This window comes from Choloepus didactylus, chromosome 20 (assembly GCF_015220235.1).
Source record: "Choloepus didactylus isolate mChoDid1 chromosome 20, mChoDid1.pri, whole genome shotgun sequence".
NCBI classification, from domain to species: domain Eukaryota; kingdom Metazoa; phylum Chordata; class Mammalia; order Pilosa; family Megalonychidae; genus Choloepus; species Choloepus didactylus.
In genome coordinates, this window is record NC_051326.1 from 30,309,934 (window position 1) to 30,334,777 (window position 24,844).

The window sequence follows — 24,844 nt, forward strand, 5'->3', positions numbered from 1 at the left end:
AATTAGTAACTGCAGGACCCATGCAAGCCCTGCAAATACAGGTAAAAGGACTAGCAATGCTGCAACCATAATGAGGTAATGATAACTTGCTCTTGCCTGTGCCACAAGCATTTAGAAAGTGGGGAAAATAAGATCAGTTGGCCATGCTCCTGGCCGATGCAGCTGTGCTGGTTGGGAATCCTAAATCCATGGGGTATTGGGGGTCACACAAAATTTAACTATTGGGCTACAATTTATATATAAAATGTCAGAAGTTATTTGTCTTACCAATCTGGGTCCTTCCATACCCCAGGAACTGTATGCAGCAGACCCTCATTATGTCTAAACTGACTGTAGATCTCACCCCAGAAGGCTCCCTGCCACTGCAGGGAGAGAAAATATGGTATTTAAAAAGCCCCTCATGGTACCCCCTCACCTGCAACTCTTCTATGTAGTAATGGAAACTTAGTTTGTATATTGTTAGAACACCCAGTTTAATACCTACATGTGTCATTAATTCTTGTTAAAGATTATATATTACTGTTTCAGTAATGCATTGAGTGAAGTGTTTTAAATATTTAACATTATTCTGACAAGTTCAATTTTAATGGTAATTGTAAATTGTAAGATGTTTGATTGGAAACAGTTTCCAGAATCATTTTGGTAACTTAAGTGTGTAAGGGATACAGGATGTGTTTTTATCAAAGGAAAAAGAAAGTAATTTTGTCCTAAATGACTAGCTGTTACAGAATAAGAAATAAAAAATTGTAGAGCAAAACCTGAATATATATAGAAAGTTGCAGGAGGTTTGCAGAAAACGAAATTTATTTCTTACAGTCAAAGTTTGGTAATATTTAATGAGTTTATCTAAAAAAAGCTTTAGCATCAAATAATATATGGATGCAAACTAAAATTTAGTTTTCTCTCTTTTAAAGTAATAAACTTTCCTTGGATTATTGGTCTGTTTTTAGTCAGAGGTTATAAAAGTGTTTTTTTTTTTTTTTTTGAATAATCAATGTAAAAGGCAGAAAGTCTGTGTTTTATGAGAATAATTCTTTCTACTTTGCATTGACTTTATTGTGTTCTTGATTTTTTAATTAAATCATCTCACTTTTAAAAGAACTAAGTTTTTTCCTTAACTTGAATTAACTAAGAAACCAAATACTGTTTCAAACCTAACAACTTTTAACATGTTGCTTTCTCAAAGTCAGACCCTAAAGGATATCTTTTTACTCCAAACAGTTGCAAAAGATTTGTTCTTCCACCTTATAAAAATAAAAAAAAACCACACACACACAACTTTAAAAAGTAGTCTTGCGAAATAGAATGAATGGCTCTAAATATTCTCTCTGCCACTCAGGGTGGCACTTGTGCTCTAATAAATATCCAGTGTTGTGTATATATACCTGAAAATTCACATAACATCTCACAAACTTTAATTCATATGCAAAATCATATACAAAATATTGAACATTTGTCTGATAATCTTCTGTCAAAGTAGTTTAATTCTTTAACATGGCCATAGTGGCACTTTTAATAGGATTACTTTCTTTATGTACTTGTTTATTTGTGCTCTGTTGCCTACTGTCTTGTTGCTGTGACTTGTGGATGCGATGTCTATCCTGTGGTCAACACGGACTGCTGCATGGGGTGGCTTGTGGGAGCCCAGGGCTGGGAAAGTTCCCTAAGATTCTGTGCAACCAAAGCACCCAGCAGCCTGTGTGACCCAGGGCAGTTAAACAAAATGTAACTGGCCCCCCTCAGAGGGAGGGAGTGTGCAGATAGTCAATTCTCCCTCCTGTGATGTATTAACTAAAGCTTTCCAAGGTCCACTGGTTCCCGGAACTGAGATTGTTACTCCCTTCCTAGCTTGCAGCTAATCTAAATATTACAAGACCCCTTTATCTCACACCAGCTGGAATGTCTTGGTTTCGGGCCCCTATAGCTTCTCCTACTCTCTGAACCACTGCTTTCAGAGCTGTTGAATTTCTCCTGTAGATAAATTCACCCGAATAAAATTCATGTCTCAGTCTGTGCCTGGTACTTCTTTGCTCTTTCAGCTGGACACACTCCCGCAGCCCGGGACTTTTCCTGACCCAACTGATGGCTTAGGAATTTCTGTGCATTTTATCATATATCAAAAAGAATTCTTTTAACATTCAAAAACATAAGCCACTTGTATTTGAAAGGTAAAAACTGGTGAGGATTTAAGCAAATACTACTTTTGCATTTATACTACGAGTCCCTCTAAATATGAAACTGGCTAGAGGGAGTTCTTTTGCAAATGTACTGTCATGCTTCCTTTTCATGAAACTGGGGCTACATGTATTTATAGTCTCTGCCCAACAAGATAAAGAGTTTACACATATTCTGTTCTTCACACAAAATGGGCCAATCACTTTTATAACTGAATCCTGTGGTTTCAGGAACTCTCGGGTTTTGTATAATGAGTGGCTTTCACAGCAGTGGAGCAAGAGAGTGAAGGAGAACTTTGAAGGTCTGTCTTTGAAAGCATTTTCAGAAATGAAGGTTAAGGTACAGCAAGAAAATATAAGTCCTGTTTTGGACTCTGATGGAAATTTTTTGCTGCAGACTTCTGTTTTTCTTTCCTATTGACTTTTGATTTTAAAATGGTCAGTGTGAGGCCTGTTTGAGTTTGGGTTTTAGGCCATTTCCTGGAACTCCTATTATAATGTCTTAGCTGTAGGGACCATGAATGTTTGTTAATGATGTTAAGGGTGACATGCATTTAATATAATATTATTAGTATTTTCAAAACATTTTCATATCTGTGTCTCATTTCATCCTCAAACGAGTCTTTTGGGATAGGTGATTAGTAAGAAAGTGCAGCTCTTAATCCTCAGTATATGTGGGGTAAACATTTGGTATAACCTGTCACTAATACAGCTAAAAAAACTATCATCTCCTGCCTATTAATTTGGTACCCTTTCCTTTAGAATGTCTGTGCACTTAGTCCAATGAGTAGCCTTTAGATAGTATATTCAGTTCTTAGTTCTTTGGGAAAGTTAATATTATTAATGAAAGATATGCTGCTTTGCTGATGACTTGTTTAATTAATGTGTGTGTGGAAGGGATAATGTGGTGCTTGTTGAGAATATATTCTCTCTAGGAAATGCATGATTCCAGAAAGATGACAGAATAGCATATTAATTTTTCAAATTGTCCAGTAAAGTATGAGAGCTCTGCCAGGAAAGGAATGAATTTTTAGTTTGATGACATCTGTTACCCTTCTAGGCTTTCCTCCTCTCTTTGAAAGTCAGATACTCAAATAGGAATATGTTCTAACTTATACTTGCAAATGCTGTCTTTTAGGCTTTTTTTACTGAAAAGTACTTGCAAGAGCATCCTGAAGACCAAGAGAAGGTTGAGCTGCTAAAGCAACTAATAGCATTACAGGTATGCCACCAGGGAAATGTGTGACTGCTCAGTTTTCTACTACATTCCAGGCGTGCCCACAGTGCATGACTGCCAGATTTTCTATGGCTGAAATCTACAAGCCCACTTTTACAGATGACATTGTTTTCCCTCTCTTATGGAGCCATAACTTTTTTTTTTTTTTAAGTTACCAAGGCCTAGTAAGAGCATTCGATTAAATTGCATAATGTAGAGAGACGCCTTCTGAAAGCCTAAGTTGGCATCCTGACCTGTGTTTCCAGCTGAGAAATGTTGGCCTCATTTTAAAATCGCTAACTGCTTTGTGATCAGTGGTAGAAAATGCAGCCATCAAATTCAGTCTAAGTTTACTTAAACTTATCAGTTTCTTGTCCACCGAAATGCTCCCAGGGCTTGGTTGGATTTTCCTTATCTGTCAGCCCTTCCCCAGTTTAGCACCCACTTGTTTCCTTGGTATGCATATTTCTCTAGATCATTGGCCCAAGTGAGTCTAGTTAATAAGTCCTAGACTGAGAAGACACATTCTCATTTGATAGTGCTGGATATACCCGTTTACCCGTCCCTCACCCCTCCTATTCATCACCCACCCCAAAATGAAGAATCTCTCTTCCTAAACGTATTTTTTTCCTTTTATGTCCTTCTTTCCAGATGCCTCTGCTAACAGAAGGGATCCGCATCCATGGGGAGAAGCTGACAGAACAGCTGAAGCCATTGCATGATCGGTTGTCTTCTTGCTTCCGGGAACTCAAGGACAAAGTAGAAAAGCTCTATGGGGTTATAACACTGGTAGGCTTTGTCTTAAACAATCTTAAAACTTTTTCTAGTTTATTTTACCTTTTATGACATTGATCAGTTTTTCAGATGCCAAATCAGTCGTGATAGTATAGGCATGGAATGAATGTGTTGGACAGTGTGAGAGAGCATTTTCTGATGTTGATGATCTTAAACAATCATTGTACTTGGCAAAGGTTCTTAACTGGCAAGATCAGAATTACCTGGAGGGCTTGTGAAAACACAGATATCTGGGCCTGATCCCCAGAGCTTTTGATTTAGTATGAATTGGTTATGGCCCAAGAATTGATAGTTAAGTTCCCAGTGATACTGATGCTGCAGGTCCTGGGACCACACTTGAGAACCTCTAAACTAGAAGCTGAGGTTTTCCTAATCCCAGACATTGGTTATTCCTGTTCTACTTAGCCAAATTCTTATAGTTTGTGTTCTATTTTCATGAAAAGTTTATGATCATCACATCTTTGAAGCATTTCAAAAAGAATTTTGAATTGTATTGTACAATCCATGTGGTTGATTTCATGATTTTTTTGAAAATTCTAACACATTTCTCACAATCACATTTCTCTTTTTTCTGCTGAGAAGTTGGGTGGAGGGATGCATGTTCTAAAGTCTTCTCTCCAGCAGCTGATTATATTATTGGGTCCAGTTTCAGTGATCTGCTCTTTTTCTCTTGAGTTCACCCTGCTTTCTTTATCTTATTCTTGAACCCCTGAATTTCAAATTCTCTTCCCTCAAATCAAAGTTCTGAATTTTTCTTCATGTCCTCCTCTCCTTATTCTCCTATGGCCATCTCCACTACAGATTTGTCCGGAATATGTTTTTGACCATCTCTTTCAGACATCAAAGTATTTAGTCATATCCTCCTAATAATTTGCCTCCTAGCTTGCTGCTAGTTAACAGTCTTCTAAAAACACCTGTTTTTAGCACTTAAGTTCCTAGATGGCAGAGGTGTGCTCTTTACCCAATGAGCTTAGTTATTATAACCAGCTCAGTATTAGCAAATAAATTTGATGCGGTAACTTACTGGTGCCTCTACTGGTGCCTACTGCTGACTTTTCTCGTGAAGGTAAATCAATATCCTTTACTTCTTAGGATTCTCCAGGTTAAGCTTCAGGTCTACAATTTGAATCTGAAATTGTTCTCTTATACCAATATTCTGTTTTTCAAAAGGTTGAGAAAAGCCATGTTGGAGAAGCAGACAAGAGGGTTTTGCTACTTTATTGGGGGTTAATGCACAGCATAGTTTTTTCTCCTTCATGTGTCTGTCAGAAAATTAGGATGAAGTTTCTCTGTTCTTAGAAACGGGGTAGGTTTAACCTAAGCTGTCTATAACAGAGATGAAATATTTAGCAACTGATGCAGCATAGGCATCAGCCAATCAGAATGGGGTGCCAGCCAAATCAGTGGGCACTAGCCATAAACAAACATCTTGGATGTGCCAGTTCATATGGGCTGAATTCCAGCCCAGCTAACCATGAGGGGTCCTGTGTGCTTCAGCCTCCCAGCTTGACTGACAGGAAGCAAAGCCGCACGGGGTCTATTGTGCTGCCCTACATCATGTCATCTACCCTGCGGAGATTGTCCATCACCTCAGTGACATCCTCTGTGATTTCCACCTCTTCAAACTCATCTGATAATGCTCCTTCCAGACCAGGATCTGATGGGTAAGGGCTTTATCCTTAAATCACCTGGAAGGGTGGGGTAACAACCTTATTAATGTTTGCTTCTGGTCACTAAAGTGAAACCTGGTCAATGTAGAAGTATCACCCCATGAGAACAATAATTCAGAGTACATTGGTTACTTGCCTTTTGGTCATTCTTGTCTTCCTCATGAGGAATTTCATTATTTACATGATGATAACAGTTCCTAAAAATGAAAAAAGAAAGGAAACCACCCATAATTCTACCCCCTAAAACATACTTATTTTTTCATGTTGACTTGTAGTCATTGCCTAATTTTTCATTTCAAATTTTGAAAATAATTTTTAATATTTTTTATTTATTTGTTTTATGAATAGGTAATATATTCACACAATGTGCAAAATGGTATACCATGAAAAACCTCCCTTTAATCACTGGCTCCCAACCACCACTTCCACTCCTTCGAGGCAGCTAATGTTAACATTCAGCTTCTTGGTAATCTTCCAGCAGCTGTTTATACATGCAAAAGCAATACCTGAATATATATTTTCCCTGCACTTTTTTTTTTTATGAATGACAGCATATGATACTTTACCTTGCTTTTTCCACTCCCATTGTCTGCCTGTTCCACAATATATTCCTCTAGTGCTTATTAATGGAGCTTTAGTCTTTTATTCTCACAGCAGAGCTGCAATGAATAATCTTAAACAAACATTATTTTGCACATTTACAAGTATATCAGTGTGAGAAAAATCCCAGAAGTGGAATTGCTTTGTCAAAGATATATATTTGCAACTTTGAAACTTATTCCCAAACTGATTTCCATAGAGACTACATCAATTTATACCCCCACCAGCAACACAAGAGTGCCTGTGTACCCTCACCCTTACCACCAAATTGTATTATCAAACTTTTTAATTTTTGACAATCTGATAGGTGAAAAAATTTTTCTTGGTATAGGTTTGTTTATTTTTTACTTATTTTGTATGAAGTTGAGCATCTTTTCATTTGTGTAGGAGCCATTTGTGTTTTATTTTCTGTGACCTATGGTCAAATATTCTGTGCCCATTTTTCTATTGGCCCTATGAAAGACAATACTGTTTTTTTTCCTTCTACGTTTGGGTTTCATTATTCACAATTAAATGTGATCCATTGGAATTTAGTATAAGATATGAGGCATGAAAACAACCTCACTTTTTTTCCAAATGGCTATCTAGTTATCCCTGTAACATTTAGTGAACAACAAGGTTCTATTCTCTTCTGATTTGAAATGTCAAATTTATTAAAAATCAAATTCCTTTATGTGCTTTAGTCTGTTAATGGACTTTCTCTTCTATTTCCTTGATCTGGCAGTCTGATAATGCACCAATACCAAGCAGGTTTAATTACTATAGATTTAAAATGTTTTTAATTTCTAGTAATCCCTTTCAGTATTCATCTGGCTAGTTTTATCATTGGGTTTTCTATATTGCTGTTTTTATTGGTAACATGTTAAGTTTTTGGACTAACTTTAGGAGGAATAACAGCTTTTTGCTGTTGAGTCTTCCTTGCCAAAGACATGGAATGCCTCTCCATATGTTCAAATTAAAGGTATTTTAAAGAAGTGAATATAGGTATGTTCTTTCTCTGTCTAAAGTTACTGTTTTTAAACAATATTATACTACTTTCAAAATTTATATATGTACATGTAAAAAGTTTTTATAGAGTCAGAAAGTTTTAAAAGAGAATGTTTGTAACTTCATGACTCAGAGGTAACCACTGTTAAAATTTACTTATATTAATACAAACAAGTTTATTACTTTTTATAAAAATGAGAAGCAATGCATGTACCATTTTGTTACATCCTGTTTAATTTAATATATATGATCAACATTTATACGTCGTTAAGTATTTAAGATAGTGTTGAATATGTCAATTGACTCATCATTTATTCATAAATTTTTAATTTATGAATTTATTTAATTTATTATTTAAATAAATTTAATTTATTTAATTTATAATTTATGATTATATCATAAAAATATCCTGCCAGAATGGCCCCCTAACTGGAGATCAAATGTTTAATATCTCCTAAATTATTTATCCTTTTCATTGACATAGATATTTTTATATAGTTGCAATTATAGCATAGATATAGTTTGGTACTTTGCTTTCCTTCCTTAACTTTTTATTAAAAGTATTTCCCATACTTATTATTATCAGTTTTTTTGATCATTTGTGATGGGTACAGACCATTGCATCATATGAATGTGCCAAAATTAATCCTTCTCTTACTAATAGAATATTTAAGCTGTGCTGCTGTTTCTAAAGAGTTCATCATAAAAATCATTATAAAGTTTTAATACAAAAATATATAGGTTCTAGCAATATAAAATACATTTTCATTGTTAAAAGCTGTAGCAAACATATTTGTACATATAGCTTTCTGACTACTTTTTTAGGATGCATTCTCAGAAGTCACACATTACCTAGTCAGAGGACCAACTTTTTTTTTTTTTTTTTTACCATTCTTGATATCAGAGGAATACCAATATTCAGTGCCATATGCGATAAATGAGTGGTCATCATATATTCACTTATATTGGCTATTAGCTCATTTTCAGTATTTTGAATTCATAGATCTTAAATAATATTTGATTCATTTTTTTTCTCTCCTATGAGTATTTCCATCTTTAAACAGATTATTACCAAACACTATGTGGAAAGCATAGAAGTTATGTTCTGTTCAATAACACTCTTTCCTTAATTAACTCTGTCTCACTCAAAAAAGAAAAGATGTACAGCAAGTATTGAAAGTAAAAGGCACCATAATTGCTGATAGGTGAGAGCAGTAGGCAGAAAGCAGGAGAACGGGGTCTTTGTGTTGTGACCTCGGGCAAGCCGGGTTATTTCTCTTGCCCACATGTCCCCCGTGAGTAAGAAGAAGTCATTGATAAAATTCTGGATGTTTCTTTCAAGCAATTCAAACTGGTTCTCCCCTAATGATCTGATTCTCCTATTACCCATGCTAAGTCACAGTATTCATTCATACTTTCCTGGTGATTATTGGGTATATCCTCTATAAATATCAATTCTGTATTTTTGGTAGAATGTTTGACACATGGGAGACTAATGCACAGAAAGAAGAAATTGCTTTGTGAAACAGTGCACTGTGTTAAAGGAACCCAGGGTGGATTGAACATTAGACAGACTAAGTACATACTCACAGCACCAGGAAAGTAGGAGCCCTAACCAAAAAGTTTTGGAAAAAAAATAATTTTTGATATTTTAGGAAAATGAACAAGTAGTTGTTATAAGAAAAAAAAAAGTAAAGCAGAACTCTGTGAGACTTCATTACACTTATTTTATGGTTGTGTTGGTTCACAGTCAAGCTTTAATGAAACTCACATCTTTACACTGTAGATCTGAAGTACCCACAGTCATTTACCTTTATTCTTGAGCTCTCAGATAGCTTAACAATTGATCGGTAGAATCATGTTTCCCCCCCTAACCAGTTATTTACTCTTTGAAGCAGTTCTTTTGGTTTGGTTTGGTTTGGTATGGTTTGACTAGTTTAAGAATAATTAGAGTTCCTTTTGGAGTTTAGTTCTATGATTTTTTTTAAAAAAATTAGTAGATATTTAAGATAATAATAGTGGCATGCTCTTAAATTTTAAAAACCAAATACTGACAACTGGAAAATATAAAAAAATTGAAAATTCAGACATGTAATCTTTTTCTGAAACAGTAAAAGCTAAGAAAAGAGATATATTAAAATAAGAAAAAGAAAATTCAGCCTCAGACACATTTTCCATTGTGATTCCTTAACCAGACTTCCCTGTAGCTTTCTCATCCTGTATCTTCATAGAAGTAGGCAAAAATATTTTCTCCTCAAAAATGAGAAAATTAAAATGGCAAAATCCCTAAATGAGACTTTCATGGGGATCAATGTCCAGCACCTGTGCTCTTGGACTTAAGGTTTAGACCCACCCCTCAGGAAAGCCGGCCAAGCCTGTCTAAAAACCAGAAGACAAAGGCACCACACCACTCAGCACAGGGAACATTGGTCGTCTTTCTCCATCACTTCTCCCCAACCCCATTCCTTCCCTTCCCAACCTCTGCTGCAAGCTGGTTGATAGAAACGGTGGTTCTTCACATGGTGGGACTTCCTGCTTCTCATTGGAGAGTGCAGGGGTTGTGTTCTTTCATGGGTTGGGCCCTAGCTGCTGTGAAAAGGACTGGCATTTGCATGCTGAGTGAAAGCTGGCTCACAGCAGTTTCCTAAGTAAGTGGCATCTAGTAATGAAGGAACTTCCCACTCTGCAGCCCTGCAGCATCTCACTGTTAGTGGATATTCTGAACCACTGTAGAGAAGCTGCCTGCCCTGTAGGAAGAGGAAATTAGAGATGAAAAATCTTAAAATGTCCTGCTTCAATGAGTAAATTGCGTTTGGATCCTGATTCAAACAAACCACAAATAAAAAAAATTATGGGAGCATCAGGGAAACAGAGTTGATTTGAAATTAAGGAATTAGCATTCATTCTTTAGGAATGATGATGGGATCGTTATGTTATGAAGAAGGGTCCTTGTCTTATGGAGACAACAACTGAAATATATATAGATGAAGAATTCCTTCCAAATAATCCAGTAAGGGGCAGGGAATATATGACTGGGTGTATAGAAGAAACACTGTTGGCCATGAGCTGGTAATTGTTGACACTGGGTAATGTATATATTCATAGAAATGTATTATATTCTCTCCACTTTTTATGTTTGACAATTTCCATAATAAAATTTAAAAAAAATCTTTGCCCAATTATCCCCTGCCACGAAAAATCTTGTTTTAATTTTTATGTCTTTGTTGATTAGTGTAGCTAGATCTTTTTTTTTTTAATTTTTGTATCCTTTGAAGATTTTAAATCATCTTTTTCTTTTTGATATGTAAAAGTTTCCTATATTAAAGATATTTGGCTTCTGTAAAATATGTACAGCAAATATTTTGAGTTTATTAATGATGTTTTTTTTTTTTCATTTTTATTGAGATTGTTCAGATACCATACAATTATCCAAAGATCCAAAGTGTACAATCACTTGCCCCTGGGTACCCTCATACAGCTGTGCATCCATCACACTTAATTTTTGTTCAATTTTTAGAAACTTTTCATTACTCCAGACAAGAAATAAAGTGAAAGATGAAAAAACAAAAGAAAAAGAAAGAGAAAAGGAAACTCTAATCCTCCCCTATCCCTAACCAACCCCCCTCAATTGTTGACTCGTAGTATTGATATAGTACATTTGTTACTGTTTATGAAAAAATGTTGAAATACTACTAACTGTAGTATATAGTTTGTAATAGGTATATAGTTCTTCCCTATATGCCCTTCTATTATTAACTTCTAATTGTATTGTCATACATTTGTTCTGGGTCATGGAAGCGATTTCTAGTATTTGTAGTTGATCATGGACATTGCCCACCATAGGATTCAGTTTTATACATTCCCATCTTTTGACCTCCAACTTTCCTTCTGGTGACATATATGACTCTGAGTTTCCCCTTTCCACCTCATTCACACACCATTCGGCGCTGTTAGTTATTCTCACATCTTGCTACCAACACCCCTGTTCATTTCCAAACATTTAAGTTCATCCTAATTGAACATTCTGCTCATACTAAGCAACCACTCCCCATTCTTAAGCCTCGTCCTGTATCTTGGTACCTTATATTTCATGTCTATGAGTTTACATATTATAATTAGTTCCTATCAGTGAGACCCTGCAACAATTGTCCTAATGTGTCTGGCTTATTTCACTCAGTATATTGCCCTCGAGGTTTTGTCATCAACCCATTTTTTTTTAATATGGTTTTGTTCACTCACCATACATTCCATCCCAAGTAAATAATCAATGGTTTTCTGCATGGTCATACATTTATGTGTTCACCACCTTCACCATTATCTATATAAGAGCATCTACATTTCTTCCACAAGGCAGGAGGGAGAGTCAAAGAAGGTAGAGAGGAAAAAGAAAGAGGGAAAAAAAAAGACAGCTAGGAAGCAGCAAATGGAAAAATAACCTTAAATCAAAGTAGAATAGAGAATCAGACAATAGCACCAATGTCAAGTGTCTAACATGCCTCCCCTATCCCCCCCTCTTATCTGCATTCACCTTGGTATATCACCTTTGTTACATTAAAGGAAGCATAATACAATGATTCTATTAGTTACAGTCTCTAGTTTATGCTGATTGCATCCCTCCCCCAATGCCTCCCCATTTTTAACACCTTGCAAGGTTGACATTTGCTTGTTCTCCCTCGTAAAAGAACATATTTGTACATTTTATCACAATTGTTGAATACTCTAGATTTCACCAAGTTACACAGTCCCAGTCTTTATCTTTCCTCCTTTCTTGTGGTGTCTCACATGCTCCCCACCTTCCTCTCTCAACTGTATTCATAGTTACCTTTGTTCAGTGTACTTACATTGTTGTGCTACCGTCTCCCCAAATTGTGTTCCAAACCACGCACTCCTGTCTACTATCACCCTGTAGTGCTCCCTTTAGTATTTCCTGTAGGACAGGTGTCTTGTTCACAAAGTCTCTCATTGTCTGTTTGTCAGAAAATATTTTGAGCTCTCCCTCATATTTGAAGGACAGCTTTGCTAGATACAGGATTTTTGGTTGGCGGTTTTTCTCTTTCAGTATCTTGAATATATCACACCACTTCCTTCTTGCCTCCATAGTTTCTGCTGAGAGATCCGCACATAGTCTTATTAAGCTTCCTTTGTATGTAATGGATCGCTTTTCTCTTGCTGCTTTCAGGATTCTCTCTTTGTCTTTGACATTTGATAATCTGATTATTAAGTGTCTTGGCGTAGGCCTATTCATATCTCTTCTGTTTGGAGTACGCTGCACTTCTTGGATCTGTAATTTTATGTCTTTCATAAGAGATGGAAAATTTTCTTTAATCATTTCCTCTGTTGTTGCTTCTGCCCCCTTTCCCTTCTCTTCTCCTTCTGGGACACCAATGATACGTACATTATTGTACTTTGTTTCATCCATGAGTTTCCAGAGATGTTGTTCATATTTTTTCATTCTTTTCTCCATCTGCTCCTTTGCGTGTAGGCTTTCAGGTGTTTTGTTCTCCAGTTCCTGAGTGTTTTCTTCTGCCTCTTGAGATCTGCTGTTGTATGTTTCCATTGTGTCTTTCATCTCTTGTGTTGTGCCTTTCATTTCCATAGATTCTACTAGTTGTTTTTTTGAACTTTTGATTTCTGCCGTATACATGCCCAGTGCTTCCTTTACAGCCTCTATCTCTTTTGTAATATCTTCTCTGAACTTTTTGAATTGATTTAGCATTAGTTGTTTAAATTCCTGTATCTCAGTTGAAGTGTACATTTGTTCCTTTGACTGGGCCATAACTTTGTTTTTCTTAGTATAGGTTGTAATTTTCTGTTGTCTAGGCATGGTTTCCTTGGTTATCCAAATCAGGTTTTCCCAGACCAGAACAGGCTCAGGTCCCAGAGGGAAGAAATATTCAGTATCTGGTTTCCTGTGGGTGTGTCTTAGAAAATTGCTCCACCCTTTGATGCCTCAGGTCACTGTGCTTTTCTGCCCAGCAGGTGATGCCTGTTAGCCTATAATTCTTGACTGGTGTGAGGAGGTATGGCTGTGTTCCCCCAGGCTCTGGGGTCTGGTTCTGAATGGAAAGGGCCCCACCCCTTTCCTCCTAGAGAAGACAGACCCCCCAGGTGGAGGTCATTAGCATTTCAATGGTCTCTCTCTCTGCTTGTGCTGTCTCCACCCTTCTCAGAGTCACAGCCCTGGAAACTGAAAATGACTGGGGCTTTCTCCACTGAGCCGAAAAAGAAACAGATAGTCCCCTTCAGACCCAGTCCAAGGCGCCCCTCCAGCTCTCCCAGGTCAGTCGTCACCCAAAGCCTCTGTCTGTTTTTTGGGGCTGCGTACCTGTAGTGAGCAGTTCACACTCACTACTTAAAACCCCAGTTGGAGCTCAGCTGAGCTATATTCGCTTGCTGGGAGAGAGCTTCTCTCTGGCACCACGAGGCTTTGCAGCTCAGGCTATGGGGGAGGGGGTCTCCCGACTTGGATCCGCAGGTTTTACTTACAGATTTTATGCTGTGTTCTCGGGCATTCCTCCCAATTCAGGTTGGTGTATGATGAGTGGATGGTCTCATTTTTCCCCTCGCAGTTATTCTGGATTATTTACTAGTTGTTTCTGGTTTTTTGTAGTTGTTCCAGAGGGACTACTTAGCTTCCACTCCTCTCTATGCCGCCATCTTCGAGGTCTCTATTAATGATGTTTTGTGCTGAACAGAAGCTTTTAATTTTTAAGTAATAGAGCTGATAGCAGTTTTTATATTGTCTTATTCCATACCAAAGTTTTTAATTTTTTATGGAGCAAAATCTAATTTTAAAGCAAACTGGGGCTTATTAAATACTCATTCAGAAGCAGTATACAATACCCAGACTAAAGACATAATCTATTTTAAACCCCCCTTTCTTTTACATTTGCTGTATTTGCTTCTTTCTCTCCCTCCCCTTGCTTCACCTGGCCATTTGAGAATAGGTTGCATACATTAAGCTATAAGAACAAGATTCTCTTATATAACCTTATATATAGCATTCCATGGTACAGTTGCCAAATTCAGGAAATTTAACATCGACACTATAAACTATGGTCCACATTCTAGTTTTGTCAATTGTCTCAATAATGTCTTTGTTATCAATTTCCAACCCCACTTAGTACAGGATCCACTCAGGATCACATACTTAGCCATATCTCTTCAGTCTTCTTTAATCTGGAACAGTTTCCGTAGCCTTTCTTTGTCTTTCATAATATTGATATTCTGAGAATTATAAGCCAATTATTATCAAGAATTTTCCTTCATTTGGATTTGTCTGATACTTCCTTGTGCTTAGGATTCAAGTTATACCCTTTTGCATGATGTGTCCTTTTCAGGTACCATATCCAAAGCACCTTATGTCCATTTTTACCTTATTGGTGATCTTAATCTGATCATTTGGTTAAGGTTCTATTTTCTTCTCTATGTAGGTATTATTTTCCCTGTTGTAATTTATGGGGAGATACTTTGAGGCTCTCCTGTTCCTCACTGAAGTCCTCCCTTCTGCATATAACAGCCGCAGCTAAGCCCAATTCTTCAATGAATCAGTTTTTACTTTGATGATTGAAAATCTGTTTATTGTAATTAATAAATATATAATGAATGTTCATGTATGGCTGGCACTATCCTATGCATTTCATAACCCTATGAAGTAGGTGCTATTATTATCCCCATTTTACACACAAGAAAACTGAGGTGCAGAAAGGATATCTACCCAAGTCACCCAACAGGTAAGTGTAGGAAGTGTTTGAACACAGGCTGCTGAGCTCCAGAACATGTGCTGGTATCCACTACATGAAACTGCCTATAATCTTTACTTTAAGGCTTCTGTCTTTGCCTGTAAATTTAATAAGACCTTCTCTTCCCTGGGATAAGAAAGTATTGATTAATATTTTCCTCCATTGCTTGGGTGGTCTCATTTCTGTACATTTATACCTTGAGGAGTTCATGTGGCATTGGAAATTCTCAGGTCGAGCACCTGAGAGAGAAGTCAGGGGTCACGATTTAGATTGAGGAGTCATAACCCCAGGTCTTTTTAGAGAGAATTTTTGGCTGTCAGGTGATCAGTATTTAGTGACTTTTTTCCTTACTCTTGACTTGTAGGTCAGTCCTGGAGCCCCTTTTTGAGTGCACTGCCTTGTCAGGTGCCAGAGTTGAAGATCTGCCCCTCAAAGAGGACGCTGAGAACCGCATCAGCAAGTTCAAAAGAAAAGACTGGAGCCTTAGCAAGTCCCAGGTCATTGCAGAGAAAGCGTCAGAATCTGATCTAATGGTAAAAACAAATGAAATGAAGTGGAAAAGCATCAGAGGTTTGCTGGTACCTCTCCTGTAGCCAGGCATATCAGCACAGTGGGGCACCAGATAGAAGACTGGCTGTGGCTTTTCTCAGGGTGCAGCAGCTTGTGGTGGGTGTCAGATCTTGGATTGTGGTAGGAAAAGCACATATAGAGAATTCGAGTCTCTAAGTCAATGTTGGTGCAGGAGCATGTACCCACAGTATAAACATGTGGGTTGGTGCTTGGAGTTATGGTTCTTGTCGTCATGTTCCATGAGCCAGTCCAAACATTGTCATTTTTTTAACTTAAAAAAAAAAGGTACTTTTTCTTCCATAAGCTACATCAAGTTAAGTGTGGCAAGACCAACTTTGCCTGAGAATCAGTGTGGCTTATATCCAACTGTGGTCAAAAAAGTCCTTAGCCAGCCATGAAATAATCTGTGGTCCAGTGATCCCCATTTAGCTTCTTTGCCATGGTGCCCACCATATGACAATGTGGTAAGCTTACAAGTAGCTCCTGGAATTATGCCCTACTACAAGTTTCTGCTCAGCGGACAAGGTTGTTCAGAGCATTATTGAACTCAATTTCCTCACCATAAGAATGTTTTGCTGTGTTTTCCCCCCTGATACTAGAGCCCAGCCCGAAAAGCACAAAGGCCAAAGAGTCTCCAATTGGCAGACAGTCGGCTGACACCATTTCATGGTTCCACACCTCCTCAGTCAACACCCTTGAGCCCACCACCACTCACTCCTAAAGCTACCAGGACCCTGAGTAAGTTTTCATATATCCTTTACATTCTTTTTAGTAGGAAATAGAGTATGTTTATGACCTGGACAATTTTTAACCAAACCAGCCACCAAGTATATGTGACTGTTTTAGTTTCCCAGCTGCTAAAACAAACACCATACAGTAGGTTGGCTTAACAACAGGAATTAGTTGCCTCATGGTTTCAGAGGCTAGAAGGCTTGTTTTCTCCTGGAGGCAGTATCTTCTGGCTGGCCAGCAGTTTAGGGGGGTTCCTTGACTTTTCCATCAAATAGCAATGCGCGTAGCAACATTTTCTCCCTTCTGAAGCTTCTAGGTTCTTTTGACTTCCAACTTCTGGCTGTTCCCCATGTCTTTTCCTTCTATGTCCAATTCCTTTGCAATAAGGACTTCAGCCATATTGGATTAAGGCCCATCCTCATTCATTTTGGACATTCCTTTAACTAATAACATCTTCAAAGTTCCAATTTACAAATGGGTTCACACCCACAGGACCAGGAGTTGGGACCTGAACATCCCTGTTTTGGGGGACACAATTCAGTCCTCAACAGTGACTATTGTAAAGTTGTTTCAATTCAGTTGTAATGTGTATAATACAATTACACTGGCATTTGGCAAGGAGCCCTTAGGTCATTAGGACTCATTAAACTATACTATCTAGTGATCCAAAGAGTCTCACTGTCCTGATTTAGAATGTGCATGTATAAATGAAGTAGACTGGGACTAAGACCTCACAGTAAGCAAGTGTTTATGAACTAACTATGGGCCAAATAGACCTGTACTTTATATTAGGAAGATCTCAAAATAAGGACAAATAATGGACTCTTTCCATATGTTACTTACAATCTGGCTTGAAGAACCATCAATACATAAAACTTGAGAAGAATTACAAGGTACCCATAGGATAAAGGCATAATGGAGGGGTAAATATCTCATTTCTGAGTGGAAAACAATAATCAACCAAGAGTTAGAGATAATAAGATAAGGTTTCTTTGAGGAAGTGGATATTGCACCCTCTAGATGATAAAATTAAGAAAATTCTTTTTAGTTCAACAAGTATTTATTGAACCCCTACTGTGTATCTGACATTTTCCCTAAGCATTTGGATTATTTCAGAAAATACCCAAAGTTCCAGAAAATATTCTCATCTTCAGATAAATAATAAAATAGTAATAGTAAAAATCCTGAACAAAAAAATGGAATTTTTGCTTCAGAACTTCTTCTGAAGCTTTCTAGTGAATGAAAGATGCTGCCATTATCACATGGTGTAGGAGGTCTTCTTCATTCTGCCCAGAAAATCCACAGAATATGTCCAGCAATTTGATTGACCGGGTAGGTTTGGGTTAAAATGATCAGCAGAATGTCTGTGAGATTCCTTGATCAAATTTTCTCCCTCCTTTCACTTCTAGGTTCCCCATCTCTGCAGACAGATGGGCTGATAACTGCTACTGTCCCACCTCCACCTCCCCCGAAAAGCAAGCCCTACGAGAGCAGCCAGAGGAACTCTGCAGAGGTAGGGAAACCACAGCTGCCTGTTGGGAAAACAGCAAGGGATTTTCTAAGCTTTTTAGGAGTAGTAGGTAGGTTTTCCTGTAAATTTTTCACTCTGATCAATTCTTCGTTCCTTCCTGAAAGCATGAAATGGGGAAGTTTTCAGTGAGAAGGAGAGTTATGCAAATGAACCTTTTAATCCAGTGGAAGGTAGAACAGGTCTCTGGACCTCACCCCTGGGAACAGGTGGGTGAAATTAGAAGTGTCTTCTGGTTCACCTTTCAAGAGTACACTTCTTCTGAGTGAGTGACAGTCATTCTGGAATGGTCTCTGATGGGTGTCCTTCATTGATTCAACAAATATTTATTGAATACCAATGATATGCCATGTACGCAGGTGTGGGGGATATAGCATGTGTATGAGATTAGCTCAAGGAGAACAAGGGAGGACAAATCATTCTTATTTCCCTTCTCACCTTGCAAAGGCTGTGTAGATAAGTTCAAATTAGATAGAGGCTAAAACTGAATGGGAGAAATGTGGAGAAGGCAAAATTGGGAGGAAAGGTAAGACTCATTTCTAATTTCATCTGTCTGCTCCATCAGATTGCTCCCCCGCTGCCTGTCCGAAGAGAAGCCAAAGCTCCACCCCCACCACCTCCAAAAGTTCGGAAATCTGGCATTCTTTCTTCTGAGCCTGGATCTCAATGAGGATCTTGTCCTCTATCTGGAACCGAGTGCCTTGGACCCCCGATGCCTGAGAATTGGCCTCCAGGGGGCAGTGCCCTCAGTGCTCAGTGCACTATTCTCCCTGCTGACTTTGTTTCCTGACTGGGGATGATGATGCTCACCTCCTCAAAATCTGGTTTTGTTCTTTCAAAAGCTTCTCTTTAATAGATGTTTGAGGCCATGCCACATCTCCAGTTCACATGGAATTCTCAAATTGGCCATGTCCTCTGCTTTTCTCAAAGACGGATCTCCCTTGCCGATAATAAACTTCACCCTTCAGCACAGAACCACTGGGTCAGCAAAAGCCTGGATAGGTTCTTCTGCAGTGATGGTGGAACCACCCCGTTAACCTACTCCTTGGAGGTATTTGGGCTTTGCTTCTGGAAAGCTATGCTTGAGACCTGTTTCCTATTGGGACATACCGTATCCCATGCAGCATATTGGAAGAGACCAATATCAAGTACACTTTGGTAGCCAAAATAATAGCTTTCTAATAACTACAGTGTTTCCTTTGAAGGAAAGAACACACATTTTTAAAGAAGATGGGCTGCTTTCGGGTATGAATGGCTATCACTATTGAAAAAGAAAGGAATCCAACATGAGCCCTGAGCTCTTGCACACACTCCCCCATGCACTTGTAGCAGAAAAGCTGCCCTCCTGGGAGTCTGCCACACTCCTGACTAGTGACCCTCACTGCACAGTGGTTGCTCCTTTTTACTAAGGATTCCTTTGAAGCTCTTCCTTGGCACTCAAAGTTTCTTGTACTGTTACCTCCTCTGAGCTCAAATCACTGGATATAAGGGATTTAGAAGCCTGACTTCAACAGCTTCTTTTCCAGATCCCGCTTGGATGGCTCAGTGCCCCATTCTACTACCTGATTTCACCCTGGAGGATACAGTGCAATATTTCCCTTGAATTATTTATTCCTATTGATTTGGAATTCATTTGATCACTTTTTAATGGTACCAATTTCAACATTCCTTTCAGAAGAAAAAATGGAGCAGTTTAGATTTTAGATGATCAAATATTACATACAGATACATAAACACCCACACAAAGTTACAGGCCCTTAAAGGTCATGTATACAATCCCCCTCATTTTGTAAATAAGGAAATCGAGGCCAAACACTGAAAATTGTACTACAGATTATTATAAGCCAGGTCACTATTTAGGCTATACCCAGATAACTCTAGACTATAGCCCTAACAAACTCTTTAATACCTACCCCTAGTTGGAACAGTATTTGAAATGTCACAGATATTTCTGTACTAGTTAGGTATTTATGTCAAAGTAGAAAACTTTTTGACTGTGAATCCCCTAAGTCAACATATGGGGAAGTTCACCAGGAATCTCTTCCACCCCTTCCTCCAAGGTTGAAAGAGCAGTGAAAGAGATTTCAGAGACTAAGCTGAGGGCGATGGGAATTTGGATTTTCCTGTCTCCCCCTTTGTTTAGAAGCCTTGTTTCACTATCATTCCTTTAGGAGAGACATACCAGTTTACCACAAGGATCAGAGAAGCCAAAAACTCTGAGACTTATTCAGCATTACTCAAGAAGTTAGAAGTCACATTCTGCAAGTGATGTAGAGAAATTATTCCTCACCTCCACCCAGGAGAACCTGCAGTGTGGTGTAATGGAAACAACATGAGCTTTGAGATTCAATCCCTTTGGTTTCAGATCCCAGCTATGTCATCTGTTGACTTTGCAAACCCACACAATCTGTTTGAAATTCTCTGAGCTTTCATTTCCTCATCTTTCAAAACGGGAATAATGCCTGCCACATGGGTTGTTGTGAGGTTCAAGTGAGATCGAATATGTCAAGTAGTAAGTACTCACAAAATGTTCCTTTCTTTTCTCTGCTAGACCCGAGGAAGATCTGGAACTCTTTAAGAGCATTATTGATGCTCTTTTTCTTTTCAGAGTAATTTGGAATGTTAGCTCTGCCTGTACAGTCCCTCTCCAATTGAGACCGTCATTTGGATCCTTTTATATAATTTATTATGGCTAGAAAAAAGTGGTTTAAGAATTGAAGTAAGAACTTAAGGCCAGTGGAGAGAGGAGGAGGAAACAGATGAGATATTCAGGGCTTAGGTAGAGCCTGGAGCAAGTTCTGAGAAGTTGCCTCCCAGACTGGCTAAAGGGGATTTGTATTCCTCACTCTATTTTTCAGGCTGCCATTAAAATAGTAAGCTGTATACTGGGTCATGAAAAAAACAAAACCTGGAGCCTATCCTTTCAGAGCAGTGGGGGTGAGCACCATTGCTTGATATTTAGGCAGAGGCTGTGGAAATCTGATACATCAATGCCCATATATCTTTCCATTATATATATATATAATTTATTTTTCCGAGTCCCTCTCCATGTTAATGAAAATAATAGCTCTCTCCTGCCTGAGCACAGAAGGTTCCAGGTAATGTTGTAGAATAATAGATTACAGAAGACGTTGAAAGTTTCATGTCTTCATGGTGAGTAGGATAGAGTCATATTTGACCAAAAACTCATGTCTGTCCTGACATTCAAGAGGAAGTCTACAAAGGTATTCCTAATGATTATATTAAATACAGGAGAGATGAGGGACATGGAAAAAAAAAAAAAAAGAAATAACCCAGTCTTTATGTGTCTTTGCTAAGAACTCTGTAATGTAAGAAATTGAAATAAGCCAGAGAATTGTCATAACCTATGTGAATATTGGTTCTTGATAGATTTTTTTCTTTTTTAAAAAATCTCTTTTTTTATCTCTTTTCTGGTGATTTCTCCTGCTCTGGTTTTTCTTTTCAAGAATTGTTTCATTCAACAAATATTGAGCTCTTACTGAACGTCAGACACAGTTGTAGACCCTCAGGATGTGGCAGATCCACTTGTTGAGTAGAAACAGCCCTGGTATACAGGGACAGCTCACCCGGGTTAACTACGGGGTTGGAAAGGGGGTCATCTTAGATGAAACTAAAACCCTAAGAAAGGTCGGCTGGGTCCTGGGATTATTTCCCCTCTTCCACCTTCACCCCTTGACTCCAGAATTCCAGTCATTTTCTTCTATCAGCAACACCATTAAAAACTGAACTAAGGGCAGGCCCTGCCATATTGCATATCCCCAAGATAAAATAAGTAAGTTGTAAAGCAGGGTTTGAGATAACAGTCTACCTTCATTAACACTTTCCAAGCCGTAAGCGTTCTTCCCCTCTAGTTTCCCCAGATTGTGGGTGATTTATTATTTTAAAATTGATATATAATTTACGTACAGTAAAGTACACACATCTTAGGTATATGGATTGATTAATTTTTACTTATGTATACACCAGTGTCACCACCTGTCAAATCAAGATATAGACGATTTCCAGTACCCTAGAAGGTTCTCTCGTGCCCATGGGGCCATCCTGTAAAAGATATTTAGAAGGCCCTTCCCATTTGTGCCTTCCATCTTCTCACTTCTCAGGTATAATAGAAAAGAAGAGTGGGGTGTGGACCTTACCATCAAAACAAAACAAGACTGTAAAGACTATGTACCTTTTGGCAAGACAATTTGTCATTCCTGAGCCTCAACTGCAAAAAATAATTGACGCTAGATGATTTTTAGAATACTTTCAGCCCTTCTTTTCTTTTATTGTGAGTGAAAAGAGGGAGAGTCAGTAGGAAGCTAAGTTTCTATATAATGGCTTTTAGAGCCGTACATAAGAATCTTACCATTTTTCATCCCAGCTTTTTGCTTTGATCCTGCAATACCCTGGATATTAAGATCAAAGGATTTGTGGATGTTACAATTAGGAGTATACCTGTCATATCCAGGACACATCAAAATATTGACACCAATTACCATAGTTCTCTGTAATAGCCTTTTAAACAATGCTGTTTTCATAATAGTCTTCAGACTTCACCAGCCAGGCCTGTATCAAGACTTTCTATTCATTTTAATAATCATGCTTTCCTTCCATATATCAATTCCATCCCTGTAAGTTATTGTTTCCTTGGAAACTTTCATTCAGTTGTATATCTGGTTTTTAGAATTAAATTGGGAAAGCTAGGTTCCTCTTTGGGTGAGTTGAGAGTTGATCCATCAGGATTAACCTACAAAGGGAAAAAGTTTTCCTTTGAAGTTGATTATATACTTAGAATCCAGCCAAAGCTGATCTCCAAATGTATGATGCCCAAACTCATCTATTAGTCGTTATCTTGTGAATTCATCCAAACTTTGTCATAAGCTCTTTTGCCATGATTTTGTAAACTAGTTGGGTTTTGAACATGGACAGTTAGGAAGAAGAAGAAATAGAAGAATTTTTGTTCAGATTTGCTGTTATTTATTTTTTAAATTAAAAATGGAAATGTATTTTAAAGTTTGTTGTGTTTATTATTACCTTTATGTTAATGAAATGAAATCATTTCTGACCTTTTTCATATTTCCTTATTGACTTCTCCTTATTGACACATCACACCCAGAGTCCCTGTGGCCTGGTTGCATTGCAGGTTGTAGTAGATTGAACTACATACCCCAACGAAGATATGTTCTTAATCTTCATCAGCATCCCTGAGGGTGTGAACGCATTGTAAGTAGGACCTTTTGGAGATGTTATTTTTTGATTAAGGTATGGTTCAGCAGAATCAGGGTGGGCCTTAACCTGTGTTCCTGGAGTCCTTTATAAGCAGAAAACATTCAGATGCAGTTTGTCAGAGAAGGCCATGGAAGAAGCCAAAGCCAGCGGAAACCAGAAGGGCAAACAGAAAGAGAGATTGCCTTAGTGATGGGAGGCAGAGATACAGGTCAAAGAACCCCAAACATTGCAGGAAACCAGCCCCATAGCACTACAGAGTTTGGGGAGAAAGCATGGTCCTGACTGAGGCCTTGATTTGGACTTCTGGCCCCTAAAACCATGAGCCAATAAATTCTTGTTTTATGCCAACCAATTGTATGATATTTGTCATAGCAGTCTGGCAAACTAAGACACAGGTTCTATTAGTTTAAGCTGGGACTGTGGAATCATGGAGTCATCTTTGCCTGGAAATATAAAAACTACAAACAACTAGGTTCTTTTTCCCCTTCAATCTATCCCTTTGGCATCTGAGCTGACTCAGTAGTTTTTTGATAGCAGTTCATTTAGTGCACACAGATTCCACTTCTTTGCTCATTCACCACAGATAATTAGGCTGAGATAAAGGGACTTAAGTTAAAAGGAGTATCTCCTAAGTGACATGGAAGGGATAGGAACTGGTTCCTAAATTTTGGTTGAACATTACTATTATCTGGGAAGAGGCCATACCTCAGACCAATTAGAGATCTCTGGGATTGAGACCCAGGCATCAGTATTCCTTTTAAAGCTCCCCATGTTATTCCAATAATGACCCAAGGTTGAGAACCACTACATTAGAGGAACTAGAAATTTAGAAAGTAGTATGGTGTTCAAGGTGTGTTTCATAAAATCCCTGCTGTTCGTGGGTGGGAGAGAGGAGTCAGCCCCACTTGATGCAGCGTCACTGTTTTAAGCCCCAGGCTTATGCTTAATTTTTTTTTAAGAAAGTTGTTTTTGTTTCTTAGGCTGCTTAAAGCAGATACCATGAAATGAGTTGGCTTAAATGATGGGAATTTATTAGCTTACAATTTTACAGTTTGAGGCTGAGAAAGATGTCCAAATCATCATCAAGGCGATGCTTTCTTTCCTAAGACCGGCTACACAGCGATCCTGGGCTCCTCTGCCACATGGCAAGGCACATGGCATCTGCAGGTATCTCCCTTCTCTTCTGTGTTTCATTGCTTTCAGCTTCTTGCTTCTGTGGCTTTCCCTAACCTCTGCATTTCATTTTCTTATAAAGGACTCCAGGAATAGGATTAAGACCCACCATGGGCCAGACCTTAACTGAACTAACCTAATCAAAAGGTTCTACACCCACAGGAATGGATTAGATTTAAGATACATTTTCCTGGGGTACATACAGCTTCAAACCACCACAAAAAGTGTTCCAGTGCTTTAAAACATTTGCAATCTGTTGCTTTTTGGAGCAATCATGCTCAACTATGCATGCATCAGAATCACAGGGATGCTTGTTAAAAATACAGATGCTTGGGCCCCAGAGAATCTGAATCAGTAGGCCTGGGGAATCCTTTATGACCTAATGTCCTCTTTGAGAAATTCTCCTTTACAGCATCTTCTGTCAA

At 38.2% G+C, this 24,844-nt stretch overlaps 1 protein-coding gene across 4 annotated transcripts in view; it reads left to right on the forward strand.

Annotated features, from left to right (window-relative positions):
* Positions 1–23,030, forward strand: part of DOCK5 (dedicator of cytokinesis 5) — a 234,684-nt gene extending 211,654 nt beyond the window's left edge. For 3 of the 4 annotated variants that reach the window (XM_037813182.1, XM_037813181.1, XM_037813183.1), the window contains 7 exons: positions 3,313–3,396; positions 4,042–4,179; positions 5,683–5,849; positions 15,549–15,717; positions 16,354–16,492; positions 17,896–17,999; positions 18,580–18,684. In XM_037813182.1, the coding sequence (XP_037669110.1) occupies positions 3,313–3,396; positions 4,042–4,179; positions 5,683–5,849; positions 15,549–15,717; positions 16,354–16,492; positions 17,896–17,999; positions 18,580–18,684 (906 nt within the window). Of the gene's footprint in view, positions 1–3,312; positions 3,397–4,041; positions 4,180–5,682; positions 5,850–15,548; positions 15,718–16,353; positions 16,493–17,895; positions 18,000–18,579 lie in introns of all 4 variants that reach the window. The other variant, XM_037813180.1, reaches the window with a different exon arrangement.
* The last annotated feature ends 1,814 nt before the right edge of the window (positions 23,031–24,844 follow it).